At 43.0% G+C, this 18,324-nt stretch overlaps 1 protein-coding gene across 1 annotated transcript in view; it reads right to left on the bottom strand.

Annotated features, from left to right (window-relative positions):
- Positions 1-20: 20 nt before the first annotated feature.
- The window catches only part of jam3b (junctional adhesion molecule 3b), a 36,891-nt gene continuing 18,587 nt past the window's right edge, over positions 21-18,324 (bottom strand). The window contains exons 2-9 of the mRNA XM_036524362.1: positions 6,991-7,059; positions 6,679-6,792; positions 6,203-6,355; positions 5,162-5,364; positions 4,561-4,660; positions 4,052-4,181; positions 2,957-3,011; positions 21-2,728 (exon numbers count right to left, since the gene is read on the bottom strand). Of these exons, the coding sequence (XP_036380255.1) occupies positions 2,693-2,728; positions 2,957-3,011; positions 4,052-4,181; positions 4,561-4,660; positions 5,162-5,364; positions 6,203-6,355; positions 6,679-6,792; positions 6,991-7,059 (860 nt within the window). The 3' untranslated portion in view covers positions 21-2,692. The remainder of the gene's footprint in view (positions 2,729-2,956; positions 3,012-4,051; positions 4,182-4,560; positions 4,661-5,161; positions 5,365-6,202; positions 6,356-6,678; positions 6,793-6,990; positions 7,060-18,324) is intronic.

The raw sequence follows: 18,324 nt of genomic DNA, 5'->3' as shown, positions 1-18,324 counted from the left end.
TGTACACCTTTGTAAATAAAAATGCAAAAAAACGCTTTAGAAGTGAGTTTTATTAATCACAAACATACAGCTCAAGAATTCACAGGGTTTGTACCAGATCCCTGACTGTCTGTAACACCAGTCCTCAGTATTGCAAATCTACTGTAAATGTCTAACAAATGGAGGAAAATCAGGAAATACTGTTAGCCAGGCATTACTGAAAATGCCACACCCCAAATACTGCGCAGTTCTTGGATGCTCTATAATTATTCAAGCTGGCTGTTCATGTAGTACTGCAGTTTGGCACGTGGTGTATTTCATGTGACCATCAACGTATATGCCAGGTGCTTAATTGTGTGTCAAGTGAAAAAACTGAACTGAGTATATGCCTATGTGTGTTGGCTGATTTAGTGTGTATGCTAGTGCTATGTGTCTTTACCAAAATATTTACCACTAAGTTTAGGCACTAATACATAATAAAATATCTATTACTACTTAAAAAGAAAAGCCTAAGCCAAAAAAGGTGAAAGTCCTATTTACATAAAAGTTGAGATATGTTGAAATGGCAGTGAGTCATATATGTAATTAAATGGTCAAACCTAGTATGGATGAACTTGCTTTTTTTTTTGATTGAAAAAGCAGATTGAGCCAAATTGACAATTTAAAAATCCAAGGTGAATGCTGATCAGTCATGTCACTTGATTACAGCGCACCAACCATGACAATATCGGTAGTGACACACTGAAAATCATTCCTCTCAAACACCTAACCTTTAGTTTTTAAAGCACAAAAAGTAAAACACAAAAGTAATGCAATCAGTCAGTTTGTGTTTGTCTTAAACTTAAATCTATTTCAAAATGAATGTTTTGATGTGTGACATGAAAAGAAATTCAACAATCACTGAATGGTTACAAAGAAGAAAGGGAGAGCAATACAAAACTCATATTTCCATTTATATCTGCATTTTTATTCCCCCACTTAATCCAGTACAAGGCACTTGAGAGGAATGATCTTATTCAGCTACCATGAGGGGGGAAAAATCAGAACCACAATGTATTTTCTAAAATGTGTTCATACCCATAATTTTAATACTCTAATACTAGAAAATATTTTATAGTTTCCCTTTCATCTGAAATGTGTGAAAGTACATAAAAAAAAATATATAAAAACCCAAAAATGGTTCTGCACCCCCCCCCCATCAGAATAAACTGTATATCTTAAAGCCATCCAAAGAAAAAAGAAAAACATCCTTATAAAAGTCTTCAGTGATTATCTAGCAAATAATTCACAAAAATGGAAATAATTTTATTTCCTAAATGTTGCTGAATGTCACTGAATTTATTTCTGCAACAAACAACTTTCTAAAAGAAAAATACAATTTTTTGACTTGAACAATGAGAAGTCCCTGCACAGAGCACACCGCACCTACCAAGGCATATCCTCTCTCTACCAAGTGCAAGTCTTGACTTTACTTTAATAAACTATGTAAAGAGTGTCATTCTGCCTCTTCCAGGGCTGTTTAACTTCAATTTCATTACTCTTTGTTGTACATAGCCTTTTTGAGGAAAAAAAGCTTTTTATTCGCATATCTATATACAAGCAGTACAACTCTTGTTAGCTAATGTAAAAACCCTGTATTTGTAATACTTTTTCCTAAATACTGAAAGTATTTTCTTCAAAGCTAAAAGCTAACTTGGACAGTATATCCAATATTTACAAGATAAACAGCAAGCATAGAAGGTCACTTAAATCAAGAATATGCAGCACAAACAGCTTTTACAGTGTCTACCAGTTTGCCACTGGAGTCCTTTACTATTTCTCTCTAGACTATCTACAAAACAACATGTAACTTTTTTGTAATATTAACATTTTTAAATCCCAGCAGTAAATAAGATGTGTAAGACCATTGGTCAGAAACTAAATACCTTGATATGCTGATGAATGTTGTTCGCAATTTGAAAGAAAAAAAGAAGTCCTTTTTCAGTTACATGTGGTAACAATTGAATACTGAGTGGTTAAAAATATTAACTACACTTTTCACAACCAAATAATAACAAAAGAAATATTGGCTTTCATGTTAGTAATTTACAAATATTTAAAAAAGTAAAGCTTTATCTATAGGCATTTCAAAATATATTCCATCAAAAATAGTTTGACAAATTTCGCTGGTACAAAAAATGGTGTTATATAAATGTCAACAACAGCTTTGAATCAAGATGTCTACAGTAGAAATGCATGCTATGCAAGTCATAGTTCAGACCGTAGCTAATAAAATATGTGCCAGCCTCACATTTTGAATGATTCTTTTTCCTGTCACAAAAACAGCATTCAAGGACAGATCAGATCACACATGGAGTATTATAAATACTTAAAAACGTGCATTTTGCTGTAAATTAAATTCCTTAAAACAAGTATGAAGATTTGTTTGGTGTAGACAGGTTGAACAAATATATTTAAAGGGACAAGGAATACCAAGTGCCTTTTACAGAGGTTAACTGTTTCATATGAAAACATGATTCATTTTATATTGTTATAATATTTACTAGTGTTTTATGTGATGATTGTTGTCACCTTTGGCAAACTCAAGTGATTTCATTGCAGATGTGCCTTGGCGCCAGGCCCCTGCTGTGGCAGCTTGTCGGTTGTCATGTAGGTGTTGAAATTCAGTCGAGGAGGTACCGCATCTTTGACTCGGAGTTACTCTCTCCTTTTTTCAAATGACAAACGAGGATTTGTGCCGGAAATCGCCCTATAAAAAGAGGAAAGGTAAAAATGAGGGCAGCCATGGGATGACTCGTTCCGTTGTTAAAGTGGATGTGATCCAGTTTTGTATTTAAAAGGCTATAATTGTGTAAACATTCACTCTTCCAGCTACGTGTCGTGTTGATACATTAGCTGATCTTACTGGAGGCAAACCAGAAAACAGGAATGCAGTTTGCGGGGTAAAGGAAGCTCTATTCCAGCTTTAGTGCCTTACCTCATCCTCTGTTCTGACATAGTCCACGCCATCTCCTTTCGCTGGAGCTTTGTAACTGGTAGACAAAAGGAGAGAACTTCATTACACCTTTGTGTACAGTACCTGAATAAACTACTGAAGCCAGCTCAGTTCAAATGTGCAATAATCTGATAACCATGGCTGGTGCCTTCATGCAGTACTTTAGAACCTTAATGTCAATAACACATCTACTGCAATGGTATTTTATTTATTTATTTTTTTTATCAGATTTTGTAGTTTGAAATAAAAAATTCTGCTTTGGAAAAAACATGTCAAAATGATATTTTATATTTTATATATAGAGAGAAAGTTAATGCATATATCCTATTATAAAAAGTAATGCTTGTACCAAATTAACTTGAGGTCAGCATTTTAAGGCCTTGTTCAAGATTTAAATTGTGTTGGGCTTGTGTTTACCTCATTGGTACAAGTTTTGGTTTAATTATCATGACATGAACTGGTCAAGAACAAACACTATATTATGAAAACAAATTAATAAATACAATATTGAATAAAACTGGCCATACAACAACTGACAACTTAGCCCTTGGTGAGTAGTTCTTAGTGTGAGTCCTGATCAAAAATGAGTTTTACGCAAATTTGTGCTGGGTTAAGGCAATATGAAATGAAACAGGACTCTATAAATACAAAGAGTGCAATTATTGTCAAAATGGCAAATTATTGGCAAATTTGTTGATGCTCTCAAAATATGCCTTTGGCTCCAAAACAACTTTTCAGTTCCACAGTTCAGCATGAAAAGTTATATACATACAGTATTAAATTAATCATTACCTGCAAATACGAAATATGACACTATTAATTATTCATCAGCATTAATGTTTCAGACATACAGAAGTAACCATAACAAATTCTAACTGTATTCTTGTTTGGATATTTAATGTGTATAAATTATAATATACCCTTTTATTTTCCACATATTAAGTTTACTTTTGCAGTTTCAGATGGTAGAAGGCAGCAGGCCTTTTTTTGGGTCGCAGACTCTATCAGTTGAAGACTGGCTGCCCTAGGTCGTCATTAGCCTTTATGATTACACTCGCCACCCATTCTCTCACTCACTTGTTTCCTGTTTGCTTCTGGCTGGTGAAGTACCCTCGTTTATATGCACAGCAGATCCCCACGGTTATAGACAAGAGTACTAAAGGTACCACCAGCACTCCCAGGACAATTGCGGCAATATTGATATCATCTGTCAGGGAGAGGAGGGACAGGGCAAGATTCAGAATTTAGCTTTAAAGACGTCTGCCGGGGCAATGTATCAACGTGCTGTATAATAATAATAATAATAATAATAATATAACCCACAGCAGAACCCAGGGTCTGGAATAACATGTCAGACCTGCGTTTTAAAGTTTACTTAGGAATTTAGCAGTTAAACATGGAAATTGTTCCCAGAAAGATTTAGTACTCAAGCTTGATTTCAAGAGGGTCATTTGGAAATGTTTGGTTATTCGCGGTTCACCATCGTGGCTGCCTCACAAAGACGATGCGTAAGCAAGCACGGGTGGTCATTCCCCCGTTGTGGGACAGCTGCAGGTGTGGGCCTGGGCTTAGGGAAAAACACTTACAGACTTCCATCATCTGTGGGCCGCACTGAGAGTGTCCGGCATCATTCTTCGCCTTGCAGTAGTACTCCCCCGCGTCCTCCTTCCTGACCGCAGTGAACTTCTGCAGAGGGAAAACCACCAACAATCCACCTGTTAATGCACCCATCCCCCATTCCATTAGGCCAGAGGCAGTGATGAATTCTGGGAAAACCCTGACGGGGCAGTCTTGTGTTTCATTTCGGTTCAGACAGGGTTCAGGTCGAATATAGGAGTGCTAGATATGCAAATAAGATGATTGGGATATGTTTGGAGTGCTCTGTGAGGAACGTAAGAGCGTTGTGTTACCCTCTGTCCTGTTTGGGGACGGCCTGGAAGTTAGTGACAGTAACTGCAACCTTTAGAAGTGGGTGTGAGGGCTGTGTCACAACCAAGGGTGACAGGCGGGGCAGTGTGAAGGGGTATGGAATGTGAAAACGAGGACAGCAGATTCCCCACATGGCTGAGGCCCTAACACATCAACTGTCTTCTTAAAATATCCAAATATCCCGCCCCCCCTCCCCTCTCCTCCCCTCCCAGTGCCACGCCATCACCCTCCCGCATCCAGGCCGCTTCCACTCCTCACCAGCGTCCCCGTGTTGGTGTTGAGGGTGTACGAGGAGTTGAGGAACTTGGGGCTGCTCTTGGGGTCTTCCGGGATTTCTTCCTTGTTCCGGAACCACTGGTACTGTGGCAGAGGAAAGCCCTCGTTCTCCACGCAGCGCAGCTCGACCGACTTTCCAACGGTCACCGACTTGGGCACGCTGCACTGCGGCACCACAGGCTTCACTGCGGACGCAGGAGGCACAGAAAGTTTATCTCCCGTTTACTGTGTAACCCTTCGGTCTTTAAAGGCCACCCTCCAGGAAACACGCTGGTAAAGGCAAGCGCTTCTAAGGCCACTGGGGAATGCACTCTTGCTGTTACCCATACCTATCTCTGCCAACCCAACATGCTGCACTTTCCAACTTTAGCTCCCCGATTAAACTCGGATGCGGTTTCAGAGATTTTCCCCATATAGCCCGGAACACGCCTTGGACTGAGGTTGGTCTGCACACGTCGCGGGCATAAGCTGGGACATGCAACACGGTTTCAGTTTACGATGCCACAGACGGGGATCACTGACACAACTGAGTAAGGACGGAAATCAAAAACAAGTCCCCGTGAATCACGCTTAGGGTCCCTTGTTTACCTGTGCTGTAAACAAGGGACTCACTAAATGCCGGTGTATTTTCTCTCTTAAGTGACAGCTTTGTACATGCCAACTAAGGCAAAACTTAAAGCTCAGATTCAAGAGATTTATGTAGTGTAACACGCTATAACTAATTCATTTATGTCTCTTGTTTGATGGCAGAATTATCCTGGTTGCCCTTCAAAATGATTCCATGCAAGTGTCTGCAATCCCAAACTTGGCCACAGTGTGGCATATCTGATCCAGTCGAGCTGAATGTTTACTGCGTCCAGTCTCAAAGATTATATTGCAGAGTACGGATCTTATCACATTGTACCTGACATGATGACACAAACAACATGATGAGATGTGAAAATGAGGAAAAAGGAGTTGAAAGAACGTGGTGTGTCTGACGTGTAAGACAGACGAGTGGAAGCTAAAAGGGTGTGCAAATACCTCTCACGACGAGGTCAATCAAAATCTCATCGAAGGACTTGTGGTCACCAGGGGCAGTGACCTCGCAGCGATACTGCGCAGTGTCAGATCTGGTTGTGTTTAATATTACTAAAGTTGCTGGCTCTCTGATCCTCGCTCTGTTTACCAAATCCCCTGTAGGAGGCAAGCACATGGCAAAGTGAATCACACACAATGGACTTCACCAAAAAAAACTGATACATAACACAACAGCTTTGATAGTTATGTTGACATATTCCGTGGAGGATTTGACTTTTTTTTTTTTTTTTACAACATCCCACCCCCGCTGCCTAAAATAGATCAAAATAACAGACACATGTTCCTTGATAATGTTACTTTGTGCAGATATTGCTTATCCACTTAAAATATTCAGATCATTCTATGGTAAGCGCAATCATTTTTTATGCAAGAGCTGGAACAGAAGTATCCACTGGTCTGAGGAACTCGCCCGGGCTTACCTGCAATCTTTTTCTCAAAATACACATAACTGGGGTCACCGTTTTTTATTTTCTTCCACTCGATCCTGGGTTCAAGTGTGGTGATGGACTGTATCAAGCAGGACAGCTCGACCGCTGAAGAAGGGAAAGGAGTCAGAGATCAGTCAGTACGGTGACAGGGGAGTGTGCCATGTTCCTGCACAAGCCCAGTCAGGCTTAAACAAGCTCATTTTACAGACCAGTACTATCATGCAGTGTTTCAGTCACTCATACTCAAGCACTAAGGCAATGGCCTTAGTGCTTCCAAAACAGACAGCTGTATTTGTGCCTTACATTCAAACTCATTGGCCCGTGGTGCCTTATTTGCAGTTTTCAGTACCACCGCCAATGTGGAGATGTAGCCTACAAGACAAAGACAAAGAAAGAGCATTAGTCTCAATGAACTCTATACCTTATGGCATGGTATGGTATTTTTACGAGCTATTGTCCACACTATGCAATTCTGGTTATGATTACTGAGGTTGATGTTGTAAACCCGGCTTGTCATACTGGATGCTTGCAGTTACTAAAGGTAAAGAAGAGCACACAGAATGTGGCAGCTCAGTCAGACTGGCCACACCCGCAGACACATTCTCCCCGTCCCTCTGTACCACTGGCAGGATCTGCTACCATTCATTTCTGCTTTGGTTCTGCATACAAATGTGGCGTTACATAAGCGCCCGCTCTCTGGCGTGGTGAATAATTGTGCAGAGAGGCGCGTGCTCTTTCGGCGTGGACGCTCTGGGGCTACTAGCAGCCTCAGTTTTAGGGTGCAAGGCAGAGGTGGGGGGGTGTGAACAGGCCATAGAGCCAACGCCGTGTCTCTGCCACCTGGGCATGTTACATGTGTTAACGCCACTGCCTGCGGGAGTGAAGGAGTGTTCAAGGTAAGGCTGGCAGGTCAGCTCAGCAGAACATGAGCTGCGAACAAGGAACCGCTTCCGAGACCTCTGCCCGTCCTGTCCCGCGCGGTGTCGGCACCCAACCGCCCAACCCCTGACCGTCTTACCCAGAACCCTTCGCCTGGGCCAATAACACAGAAGCTCCGCGAGCTGGACGCCCTGCCGCCAACACGCAGGCCATCCTGGGTCCCATTTCTTTCCAAAGTCTCGTTCACAGAGCCCAACCAGGCCGGTCTGTCAGTGCCACAGGACTGTATCAAATGCCCGTTTAGACTAAAAAGTCCTTTGACTTTTAAAAAACTTTTTTGTCATCGTATCTATTAAAAAATAATATCTTCATAAATAAGTGAAAAGTGTACACAAAACGTTTTAAAGATTTGTGTGTCTGAGAGGCCACCGTCACTAAAAATCCTCAGAGACCTTTTCCTTTAATGGCTACACAGAGGCCTGTAACATCTACCTAGAGAAGGCACCCGAGCGCATGATCTGTTCCCCTAGCGAGCAACCCTCGGGTAAGTAGATCCTTTTTACACCGCTTATAACATCGCGGCCAGATTTCGATGGTAAACTCAGTTTTGGGATGGTGTCACGGTCAGGATAGTGTACCATCTCGAGACCCCACCCACAGAGGGCCAGACAGGTGGACCTTGTCCTGCCCATCTCATGCAGCGGGGGGTGCTGGGAGTTGGCAGCGGTCGCCCCGAGGTGGTGCAGAAGTTGTAAGGCGCTTAATCTGAGGAACCGGGATCATTACAGGCCCCGCAGCAAACACGTCACATTTTCACACCGTGGGCTTAGCCCAAGCGTCATTTCGGTTTTCACGCCCACCTCAATCCTCTCGCTTCATTCTGGAGCTGGTCCTCTGTCACCCTGGCACTGAATAACAAATCCAGGCACATGCTTCTCTCTTAGGCCAAGGAAGGTCATGAGAGAAGTCTGCAGTGTTCATTTCTGTGAATCTTTAATATTGAGGCAGCAGTGTGGTGTAGTGGTAAAGAGAATAGCTCATAACCAAAAGGTTTCTGGGTTGATTCCCCATTGAAGCACTGCTGTTACCCTTGGGCAAGGTACTTAACCCACAATTGCCTCAGTAAATATCCAGATGGATATAAATGGATAAAACTGTAACCTACATGCTGAATGACAATAATGTATTTTTCTACATCTTGGGTATGTTGTCTAGGGGTATGTCTACACATCTCGGGTAAACGGGTCATAATAATAACTAAACATTAATATTGAAAATAAAATGGAAATCTGGTATCACAGAGGCATCTATGTATGATCTGAAAACTTGGGATACGTTTGCACGGACCACGTAATTCCAGAATGTGAATGCCTGCCAGGTTGGGGATCAGATTATACAGTCAGTGAACATTTTTAATAATGTAAAGAACGTTTTAAAACCTTTAAGGTTTTTAAGATCTAGATTTTGCTTACATATTGTAATCTCTGTTGCTTGCCTTGCAAATTAAAGAGATTTCAGGGCATGTTTTGATCTATTTTTGACATTAATAATGCAGATGTCTCTCAGACATCTGTACTTTTACTAATTTTAACCTGAATTGACACTAACTGACTTAACTCAATGCTGAAACGATAGTGGTCATCACCCTTTATCTGCTGAAATGCCTGGCATTCTCTCATTGGAAACCATTCTCTAATATATGCAAAAGGAAACAGAACACAACATGTAACAGGATTTTAAAATCCTTTTTTTGTGTGTTCAGTTCAATGATCCTACTACTCTTAAAATCTTCAGATTAATGGGGCAAGGAACCTACACTGGCAGCATGGCATTCTGGGATTAATTGATGAGGGAGTTGTTTTTCTTTGGATTTTTTTATACTTCTGCTCAGTGTAGATTGAATCTTACTTTCTTCCCCCCAGGAATGGAAGGTGTTGCTAACACATTTGCTTCAGTTCCACAGCAAGCTCCCTTCAAATGTGCAAAGCACTGACTCAGAAATCCTACCTTTCACCTAAAATGCATGCGCTGGCTGCTTCTGATGTAGCTGTCTGTGTGTTGGCATAATCTGTGCGCATCTCCGATGGAAGCCGGCTCTCTGCCCTTGGCTGTTTTTCACAACATTTGACATTCAAAGCTAAGCTAATACCTTGCGCAGTCTCACTCAGCCCTGCAAAGCATTCCCATGACTGCTCCACACACAGCATGACTTTACGGTGAGAAAACCAAAAGGAAAAGTGTTGGGCTGGAAACCAACAGGAGTTTTACAGCAGACAACACTTCCACGTTTCTTTCCCGAGCGTAGCGGCCCGGCTAACGCTTCTGACACGGCCTCGCAGCCACATCCGTGTGACAGAACGCCTTGTCCAAATGTCAACTGCATCCGCTTGATTAAAAAAGTCAGCAAAGAAAAAATAATCTTTTACCGAGCGTTTCAATCCGAGATCTGAGTTCACCGTTGCTAAGCAACCAGACAGCGGAGGGGTGACGGCATGTTGGAAACCACAAACAATTGCGGACAGCCCGTTCCGTTTAAGATGAAGTAATAAATCATATTTTATTGCCCCTATCCGTTTGACAGAGTCTAGATTAGCAAGATAAATATCGTGGAGTCAGTCTTTGCTGAAGAATATTTTATTTAATATGCAATTAAAGTAATTATCATAATGTCACTCCGTCCCATTGCCATGGATGCAGAACTGTAGGCTGAGTGATTGACAATACCTTCAGATTTCAAGAGCTTTTTCTTCATACACTCTCATGATAAGTTTTTCCACATTTCTACATTTCTACACCGACAAGAACTCAGACAATGCTTTTAGCATTGGGTGATTTGTTTGCATGTTAGTGTCCCTATACATGGGCAGAAAAAGGAAATCTGTATTCACAAGAACACCATCACACTCTGCTGACAGGGTGCAGAATATCTTGTGGTAGTTAGTATGTTCTGCTTTTGGCTCTAAGTTACCATCCAAAAGGTCTTATGCCTTACCTCAAGTTTTGTTTTTCACACATTTCATAAATATCTCCACAATCGTAAAACATGTAATAATACCCAAGTGCCACATATATTGTCGACATATATTTTAGGCGATGTATTTAAGGGAGCGGGCCGCTTGGTGGCATGCAAAATGCTCTTGCACGTTCCTCCTCGTTGACTCAGCCAGCATTAATGTAGGACTGGCGTTTAAGTGAGCTTGACACGGCGCTAAAAGGTTGTGAAGACTGTTCTGGAAACAGTATCGCTCCAGGAGAGCCTGAGAACCATGGGTCAGAATAAATAATATCTCAGAACTTATCAATGTTAAAGCAGCACATCTCGAGAAGGCAGGAGGGCTACGGGTGGGTGCTCATCCAATACAGCCTATTTCCAAAGCACCCACTAAAGCGATTCTGAAATGTATTCAATATAAATATGAGCATACATTACAGGTATTTTGTATGTTTTAATACAGCTTAACTGCCCATTACCCTCTGTACTCTTGGTTGATTTGTTTAACCTGTTGTAAAGCACAGCAAATGCATAAATTTACTGAGACAATTCACATCTATTCAGATCTTGCTAAATGGCACCCTGACAGTTCCCAACATGGGAATAATATTTAATATTATGACTAATGATGATGATGATTGTTATTATTATTGTTAACAGTCATAATGCCGATAATACTGATAACACATCAGTCATAATACTGATCACATAAGCCCATGTTGGCTGAAACAGTCTATTTTTGACACACTACCATGCAAAGCAAGAGCTAAGCTCACGCAAGGGCAAAAAGTGGGCAGGACTTCAGAGTCTCCACCACCCAATACACCCTCTAAACAATTATATCCTCCTTGGTGTTAGCAGGGTGACAGCTGCAATTTTACAGAATCCATCAGCAATGACAAGTACTGTAAAGCATTTACTTGGGGGGGGTGGGGGGGGATACGTGGGGTAAGGCAGGTGTCTCCCTTTCCTTTTCCCCTTCCGCCCCTTTCAGGCTCGTCACATCCTGTGCGCTCACGTCCTCGTCATCCTCACCCCTCTACCCCGGGAGCCCGCTGAGGGGGGGGGGGCCCCCAGTCAATGGCTCTCTCGCCTTTTGCTCCGTGGACAATGCCAGGGGGGCTCTGTCCGGTTGGACAGGATGTCTGCTCTTGAAGGTCTCGGGCCGTCTGTGGGGCCACCGGGCCCTCGAATGGCGCAGGTGTTCCATGACCTACATTATCCTCCTCCTGTCCTCCTCATCCGGCCGCAGCTGCGCTGAAATCTGCCGACCTGCGCGAGGTTCTAATCTCCCGCCCGCTTTCTTATGAGGCGCGGCCGGCTCTCCGCGCTAATCTCCCTGTAATGCCCCGATAAACCTCTGGACGTTACATCCCTAAGTAATACTGCAAACAACAACTGGACATAGGGTTTTAGTCCAGCTTCCTCTTTCCCTTTGCCACAAATGTATATGAAAATGTAGGCTTACTCCATGAAGACCCACGCAACTGCAGCCAATACGCTGAGGCAAGCTGCAAGAGGCAATATCAAAATATAAAGTTTCCTGATGTTTCTGGCGGCTATGGCAATATGAGTGGTATACAGAGTGGAACGCAGGCCATACAGTAGGTGATCAGGTCAAAGTTACACAGTGCCAGGAGCATTCAGCAAGAAAGCTTCCACTTATCAGATCTTGTTCTGCATGGGGGTGCCAACCCGGCCATTGGAAAACAAGTGTCCTGCAATTCTGTGGAAGTTGCAAAATTCTACTGTTAAAAATGAAGTTGAACAAAAAAAATGGACAAGCCCTTCTCCTAAGTGAACATGTGACTCACAAAACTGCAATCGCCAGAAAGCGTGTGTGTGTGTGTGTGTGTGTGTGTGTGTGCGTGTTTGCATGTGTGGGGGAGAAGGGGAGGGGAAATAGGAACAGAATCTGATTGAACACAACTGGTTGGGGTATATTCAGCATGTCTGCTACAGCAAAAACGCAGCACAGATAATATTCCTTGTTATTTTTAAACTGCTGCATTGATTCAATTCCTCTGGGAGAGAAAGGGCTGCGCACTTGCTGAGGAAGTGGTGCCCATAAAGTAATCCATTACACCCAGTCAGCTACTCACATTGGATTGGATTGGATTGGTTGTGTCCTACTGGCCCTTGTGCACGCCATCTGCATTTCATACTCAAATCCATGGGGCTGCACGCTGGAGTCTATCCCCTCTGAGAGAAACATGCTCCTGAAAACATTCCTCAGGCTCCAGTGCTCCCCAGTTGCCTTAAAAGGATCCGCCTGGTTGTTAGCGTGAACAATTCATGATGTTTAAAAGACAAAGTCCCCGCTGATACTGGGGTAACCGTATTCCGATCCCCCCCGAGCAGTTCGGCCGAAAGACGTTTTTATCGTACTTTGCTCAGGGTGACTGCTGGAACACATATAAGCTTTTAAGTGCGCAAGTGTTATCTTTGAGTAAACTAAAGTGTGCACTATTACACTGATCCATGTAAACACACGCGTCACCCGTCACAGACAGGCTATGTGTCTCGAAGGACAGAGTGTTATCTGTGTCACGAATTTCATCAAGTCTGCATAGGATATTGCAGTGCTTGTGGCAAGAAATGTGTTTCTGATGGATTTTTGCTGGGTAAACCCAATACCTGCCAATAGTTTTCTTGAAATTAAATCAAAGGGTGTACAGATGATAGCTTCAAACAGAGAATGGAAAGACTGCCCAAAATTACGGTAACCACAAAAAATGGTGAACAATGCCAAAACAGGAAACCTTTATTCTGTTCAAGATCTACTGCTGGATTCAATCAACATTAACTCTCCTGGACTTACAAATAAATGCAAGTGATCTTTCAATACAAATTCAGTGTTTCCATTCATTTTGGTTATCGTTGAACTTGCCAAAATGTATTTTTGGGGAAAGAAGTGACGCTTGCATTTAGCTAAATGATGACTGAATCCAGAGGCTGGAGTTCTGATACTGAACTAAGAAAAGGGATGGCTGCCTTTTTTGCTCTACACAGTGCAATTCCTTCTTTCATTAAAAAAGGCTTTTTTCGTAGGCAGGCCTAAACAATAACGCACTTATACAAAAAAACTAAAAACAAAGAGAGGTTCATACACAATACGCCCCTTTGAAGTGAAATTGTATTTACTGAAATCTACACAAACCTCTCATTAGCAGGCAGCTACACTGCGCTAAATACAGTCCTCGCAACAGTGAGAGAAAAAACAATGCAACACTCCCCTACTTCACCACCAGCAGACATGAGGCCTCACCTGTTTTCAGCGCTTAGGGGTGAAGTGGCTGATCCCTCACTGAATCAGCTTCACATGCCTTCAGTAAAAATAACGGCGGCATCTCTTTAGCAGACTTCACAGGCAGAGAAACCACAGGTTTCTGTTATCACAGCTGCGGGTGGCAGAGGGAGCTGCGGACTTCCAGGTCCCCTCTTCCTCTGGACCGAACAGCTGATTTAACCCCTTAACTTTCTCTTCCCCTGCACAGTTTGCAGAATTTTTTACGTCCAGCTCTCTCAGTACTGTTCCAGTATTAAGGGGGGTGGGGGTGGAGAAGTGGGGGTTATGAGACCAGAGCCTCTTTGCATAAGCACCACAGATTATCACTGTAGAAAACCTAAGAGCATCATTAGGGGTCTTTCACTGAATTTTCATCTCTTATGCAGAAACTGGAAAAGAGGGCTCTCCGAGACTTCCAAGAAGGCTTTTCGGAATCCTCTATAATACCAACCTCGTGCCCTTCATTTGCCATTCAAAAGTTGGACACAATCTTTCCACCATGAGCTCCAGCCATGATACTCGTGGGTGTTTCCACATTACTAAGAACTGAGGAGGAACTCACATCTCGGAGCTGTCATGCTCCACTATACACATGAACAGAGGTCACAAGCCTTTGATGTGGTTGAAAACATGTTTTTGAGCTTTCAGAGTATTCACCAGATTCCCCCTCCAGAGGGGGACAACATTGTTTGTTCATTTGTCCAAGTTTTAAAAATTCATATGTTAAATGTGCAAAAATGAAACAGAAATAGGCCTTTACACTGAAGTGACTGGTGTAAATAAAAGGAGTGGGTTTGCGGCCTTTCCTCTAACTGTCACTAAATATAGCTCTGTCTAAGATAATGCGGGGCCCACAATGAAAATACCTTAGATATTCCTACAGCTGCTGAGTAAATATCAGTGGACTTAATCTTAACGTTAAGTGCAGACAACCGTGACCTCACCTCTTAAGCGCAACAGCTCCATACGCGCTTAAAATAGCCTGCTTTGCGTGTAGACACACACAAAACTGAACGCACAATTAATCAAACTGCCTCATGGGCCTCGATGTACAAACTCAATAATAACTACAAATAAGGAGGGACATGATTCATTTGCATGGCATGTATTCCAGGTCTCCTCTGGTGCAGTAAAAAAGTATTTTTTGAGTGTATTAATTCTGAATTTTCAGAGTGCCTGAAATGGATCCTTGGTAGCTTGAAGCCTGAAAGTGTGGAGGTGAGGGGGTATGGGGGCGGGGGGTGAACACTCTGATCTATAGGCAGGTCAAAGATGGAGCCTGTTTCGACCAATGGGAGCGAGCAAGAGGTCTGTGTCACCAAGCGCCTGGGAACATGTCACTTTGTGTCAGCGTTAGGGCCAGCGCTAGGCCCAGTTCGTCTGCTTGTCCTCCGGCAGACTCCAGCTCATAAGACCCACCCACGGAGCCCCCTGCTGCGCCTGGCTCCACCTAAGCAGCAGAACCCCTGGAGGCCTGCGGACAAAACTCTGCGCTGAGCTCTGCAACAGGCCGTTAGCTGACTTTGCCAGCTTCTACAAAGTAAGGTCGCAGTAAGCTCAGCTTTTGCACTTTGCAGGTGTGTTTTTGCTTCTTCCTTTGCGCATTCTGAATGACGAACAAAGGAAAATTTGTACAGACAGATGAAATCTAAAATCAGATGTGAAAAAAAAAAAAAAAAACAGGACAACGTATGGGCGCTGGTGAGCCGAGTAGCTGACCAGTCACATGAACCATGTTGGTTCACTGAGATCACAATCTCATTTTCCCTCGATGAAAATAGTGCTCTCTCTTGTTTGTAGTCACACACTGGCTCACATAACTCCGGCCTCCGTGAATGTCAATTGAGACCTTTGTTTTGCGACGCAGTTTCAGGCTGTGGGAGTGAATGAATGCTAAATTAAAAGAACAATGGTCGATGGCCATTGTGCGTTCCGAATAAAAGCATTCCAGATTTACGCACAGGACAGCCTGTCTGTGCCTCGCAGCCTCACAGCATCACAACACAAAGAACCGCTTGCTTTATTCTGAGCAGTGTGGGGCCCCCATCTCATTTCATCTATTTTTAACAGAGGACCTTGACGGGATGTTTCTTGTGGTTTGGCTTAAAAAGTAAAGCTGTTTATAATACCAGTCCTACAGAAAATATATTATTCATTCAAAAGTCGTTAATGGTCCTCCAGTCTGCATGTACGTTGATAAGCTTATTGAGTGACGGTTTGTTTTGCTCTGTGAAATCTGGAATACAGGAAGTATGGAACCCTTAATGGACAAATGAACGATTTATGACCTACAAGAGACAATAGGTACATTCACACTGAGAACACACATTGGATCTGTTAATGTTTCCTTGCAGACGTTATAAGACAGCTCACTTTTTAAGAACAGGCCAATCTGGGTTTTTTTGAGGGTTAAAATGACAATACTGGTGATCTTCCTTTGGAGTGTTTCCAACCATTTTCAACCTACAAATGTTATTAGGGATCATGCTTGCCTGAGCATCATAGTGAAGACAAGATCACCAAACTCTGTTTACACAACATGGTAGTGTATATCATTTGACTGAAATCAATAACCAATAACTTGGCTAGCACCATTCATAGAGGAATACCATACATAAGAGTATCTTCACTAGCATCCAATATTTTTTTTTAGTTTGAACTTTTGGGCAATATTAAATTAGGTATCTGACAGAGAAACAAGAACAATAAAAAAGGTTATCTCTGTATCTGCACATATTGTGAGATATCTGTGACTGTGACATAATCTATGAGCGTCTGGCCTGTCTTTGAGTCGATACAGTAATTTTAGTCACGGGGGGTTGGTGTTGGTGCTGATGGATAATAGGAAGCTGCAGATCAGTCACTGAGGTCCTCCTCAGGGTGGTGTGAACAGGTTTGTGTTTGGGAAGCCCCCAGTTATTTATAGGAGCTGTCAGCGCTGGCCTGCGACCTCTCCATTCATTAATTAGCTGCAGTTGCAGGTAGAAGTCACAGCCCCCCACCGTTTGCCATTTGTGGTTGCAGGAGGGCCGTGGTCACCTCTGCATTAATGAGATCAATTTTTAGCTCATTTTTCAACCCAGGGACCTTGGGGAGGTGATGCGGGATTCTCTTTCTCAAAGAAAATAAAGGACAGCTGGCAAGACAATACTTGCCACGCCAATTCCACAATCATTTTCAATGCATAATAACTGATCATTTAAATACCTAATGCCCACTGAGACTTAAAATCAACTGTGCCTCTCTTCTTGAGCTTACAGAGAAGTAAGGCCCAATTCAGCGCTCAGTGCTAAATTTTTTGGCTCAGAACGGAATCCTGTATTCTCAGCCGAAGCTGCCACTAGGAAAATCTGTAAATCGTGTTGTGCTTGGTGCCAGAATTAGCTGCTCTCGGCTCACAGCACAGATGGTGTCAGCTCCACTCGCTGCAAATGCCTCACATTCTAGTCCAAGCAGACTGACCTCTTCCTAATCCTAATTAGGAGTGTAATTTCGATGAGTGCCTTTTCCAAGTGTGAACAAAAATGGCCTCCTTCCTATAAAAAAGCCTTTGTGGCTTTAATTGGTTTCCCAATAAAATACCAAGAGATGGCCAAGCCATTCTATTTTTGATTACATCTCTCCATTAGGGGTACAAAGCATTCATTGTAAACACAGGGTTTTGAGTTCATGCGGTGGGGGGGGGGAGGGGTGGCTGTGCATAAACCTAAGATCTGTGTTCATGGCAACAAAGTGATATAATAATAACATGGACATTATATGGGTCAAATATATGAGTGAGAGCTGGAGTCTGGCGAACGTGAGCTCGTAATCCCCCCCACGTGGCTACGTGAAGCGCCGATGTTTAACTCTTTCCTAAAGCCATTTTCCGGCGCGGCTCCAATCCAAAGTAATTCCTCGTGCGCGTGGAGAGATGACAACATTCTGAGCCGTGGTCACATCTGCCAACTCAGGATAATGTCCGTTTTGCTGCGGTCTTTCGAGCGCCCCACAGTGAGTGCGTAAAGCCCTGTCCTTTCAGGCTTTAGTGCTGATAACGCTGCGAGTCCGGTAGTCCAGGCAGTGATAAGCGTTCACTGTTAAAAGAGCGGGTGGCGTGGCAGACACCAGTGAGGTAACACCCATCTGACAGCTGAATAATGGAGCCCCCACTGCTACAGGAGACTGTTGGTTTAGCTGGGGGCGAGGCCCTAATCCTCCTCACTTCCTGTTCCAAAGGATGCTCCACAATGGAAAGAGCTGAGTAAGAGGAGGTCGCTGAGGTCCGGCACTTTCGGGAGCATATTTCATTGGAGCGCCTCTGCTGTTCGGGCTTCCTGTTCAGTACGCCGTCACAGGTTTTTCCTTTTACAAACCAGTGGGTGAACACAACACTGGTTTTTTGCCTCTTCAAAAGCTCATGGCCACATCAATGCTTCAGTTTTTTGCCCTTGCGTCCTTGCTGAAGGGCAGACGTAGGGATTCGAGAAGCCGTTTA

The sequence above is a fragment of the Megalops cyprinoides genome, chromosome 3, assembly GCF_013368585.1.
Source record: "Megalops cyprinoides isolate fMegCyp1 chromosome 3, fMegCyp1.pri, whole genome shotgun sequence".
NCBI classification, from domain to species: domain Eukaryota; kingdom Metazoa; phylum Chordata; class Actinopteri; order Elopiformes; family Megalopidae; genus Megalops; species Megalops cyprinoides.
Note: the sequence above shows the minus strand (reverse complement) of the source record. Positions and strands in the feature narration are given on the sequence as shown.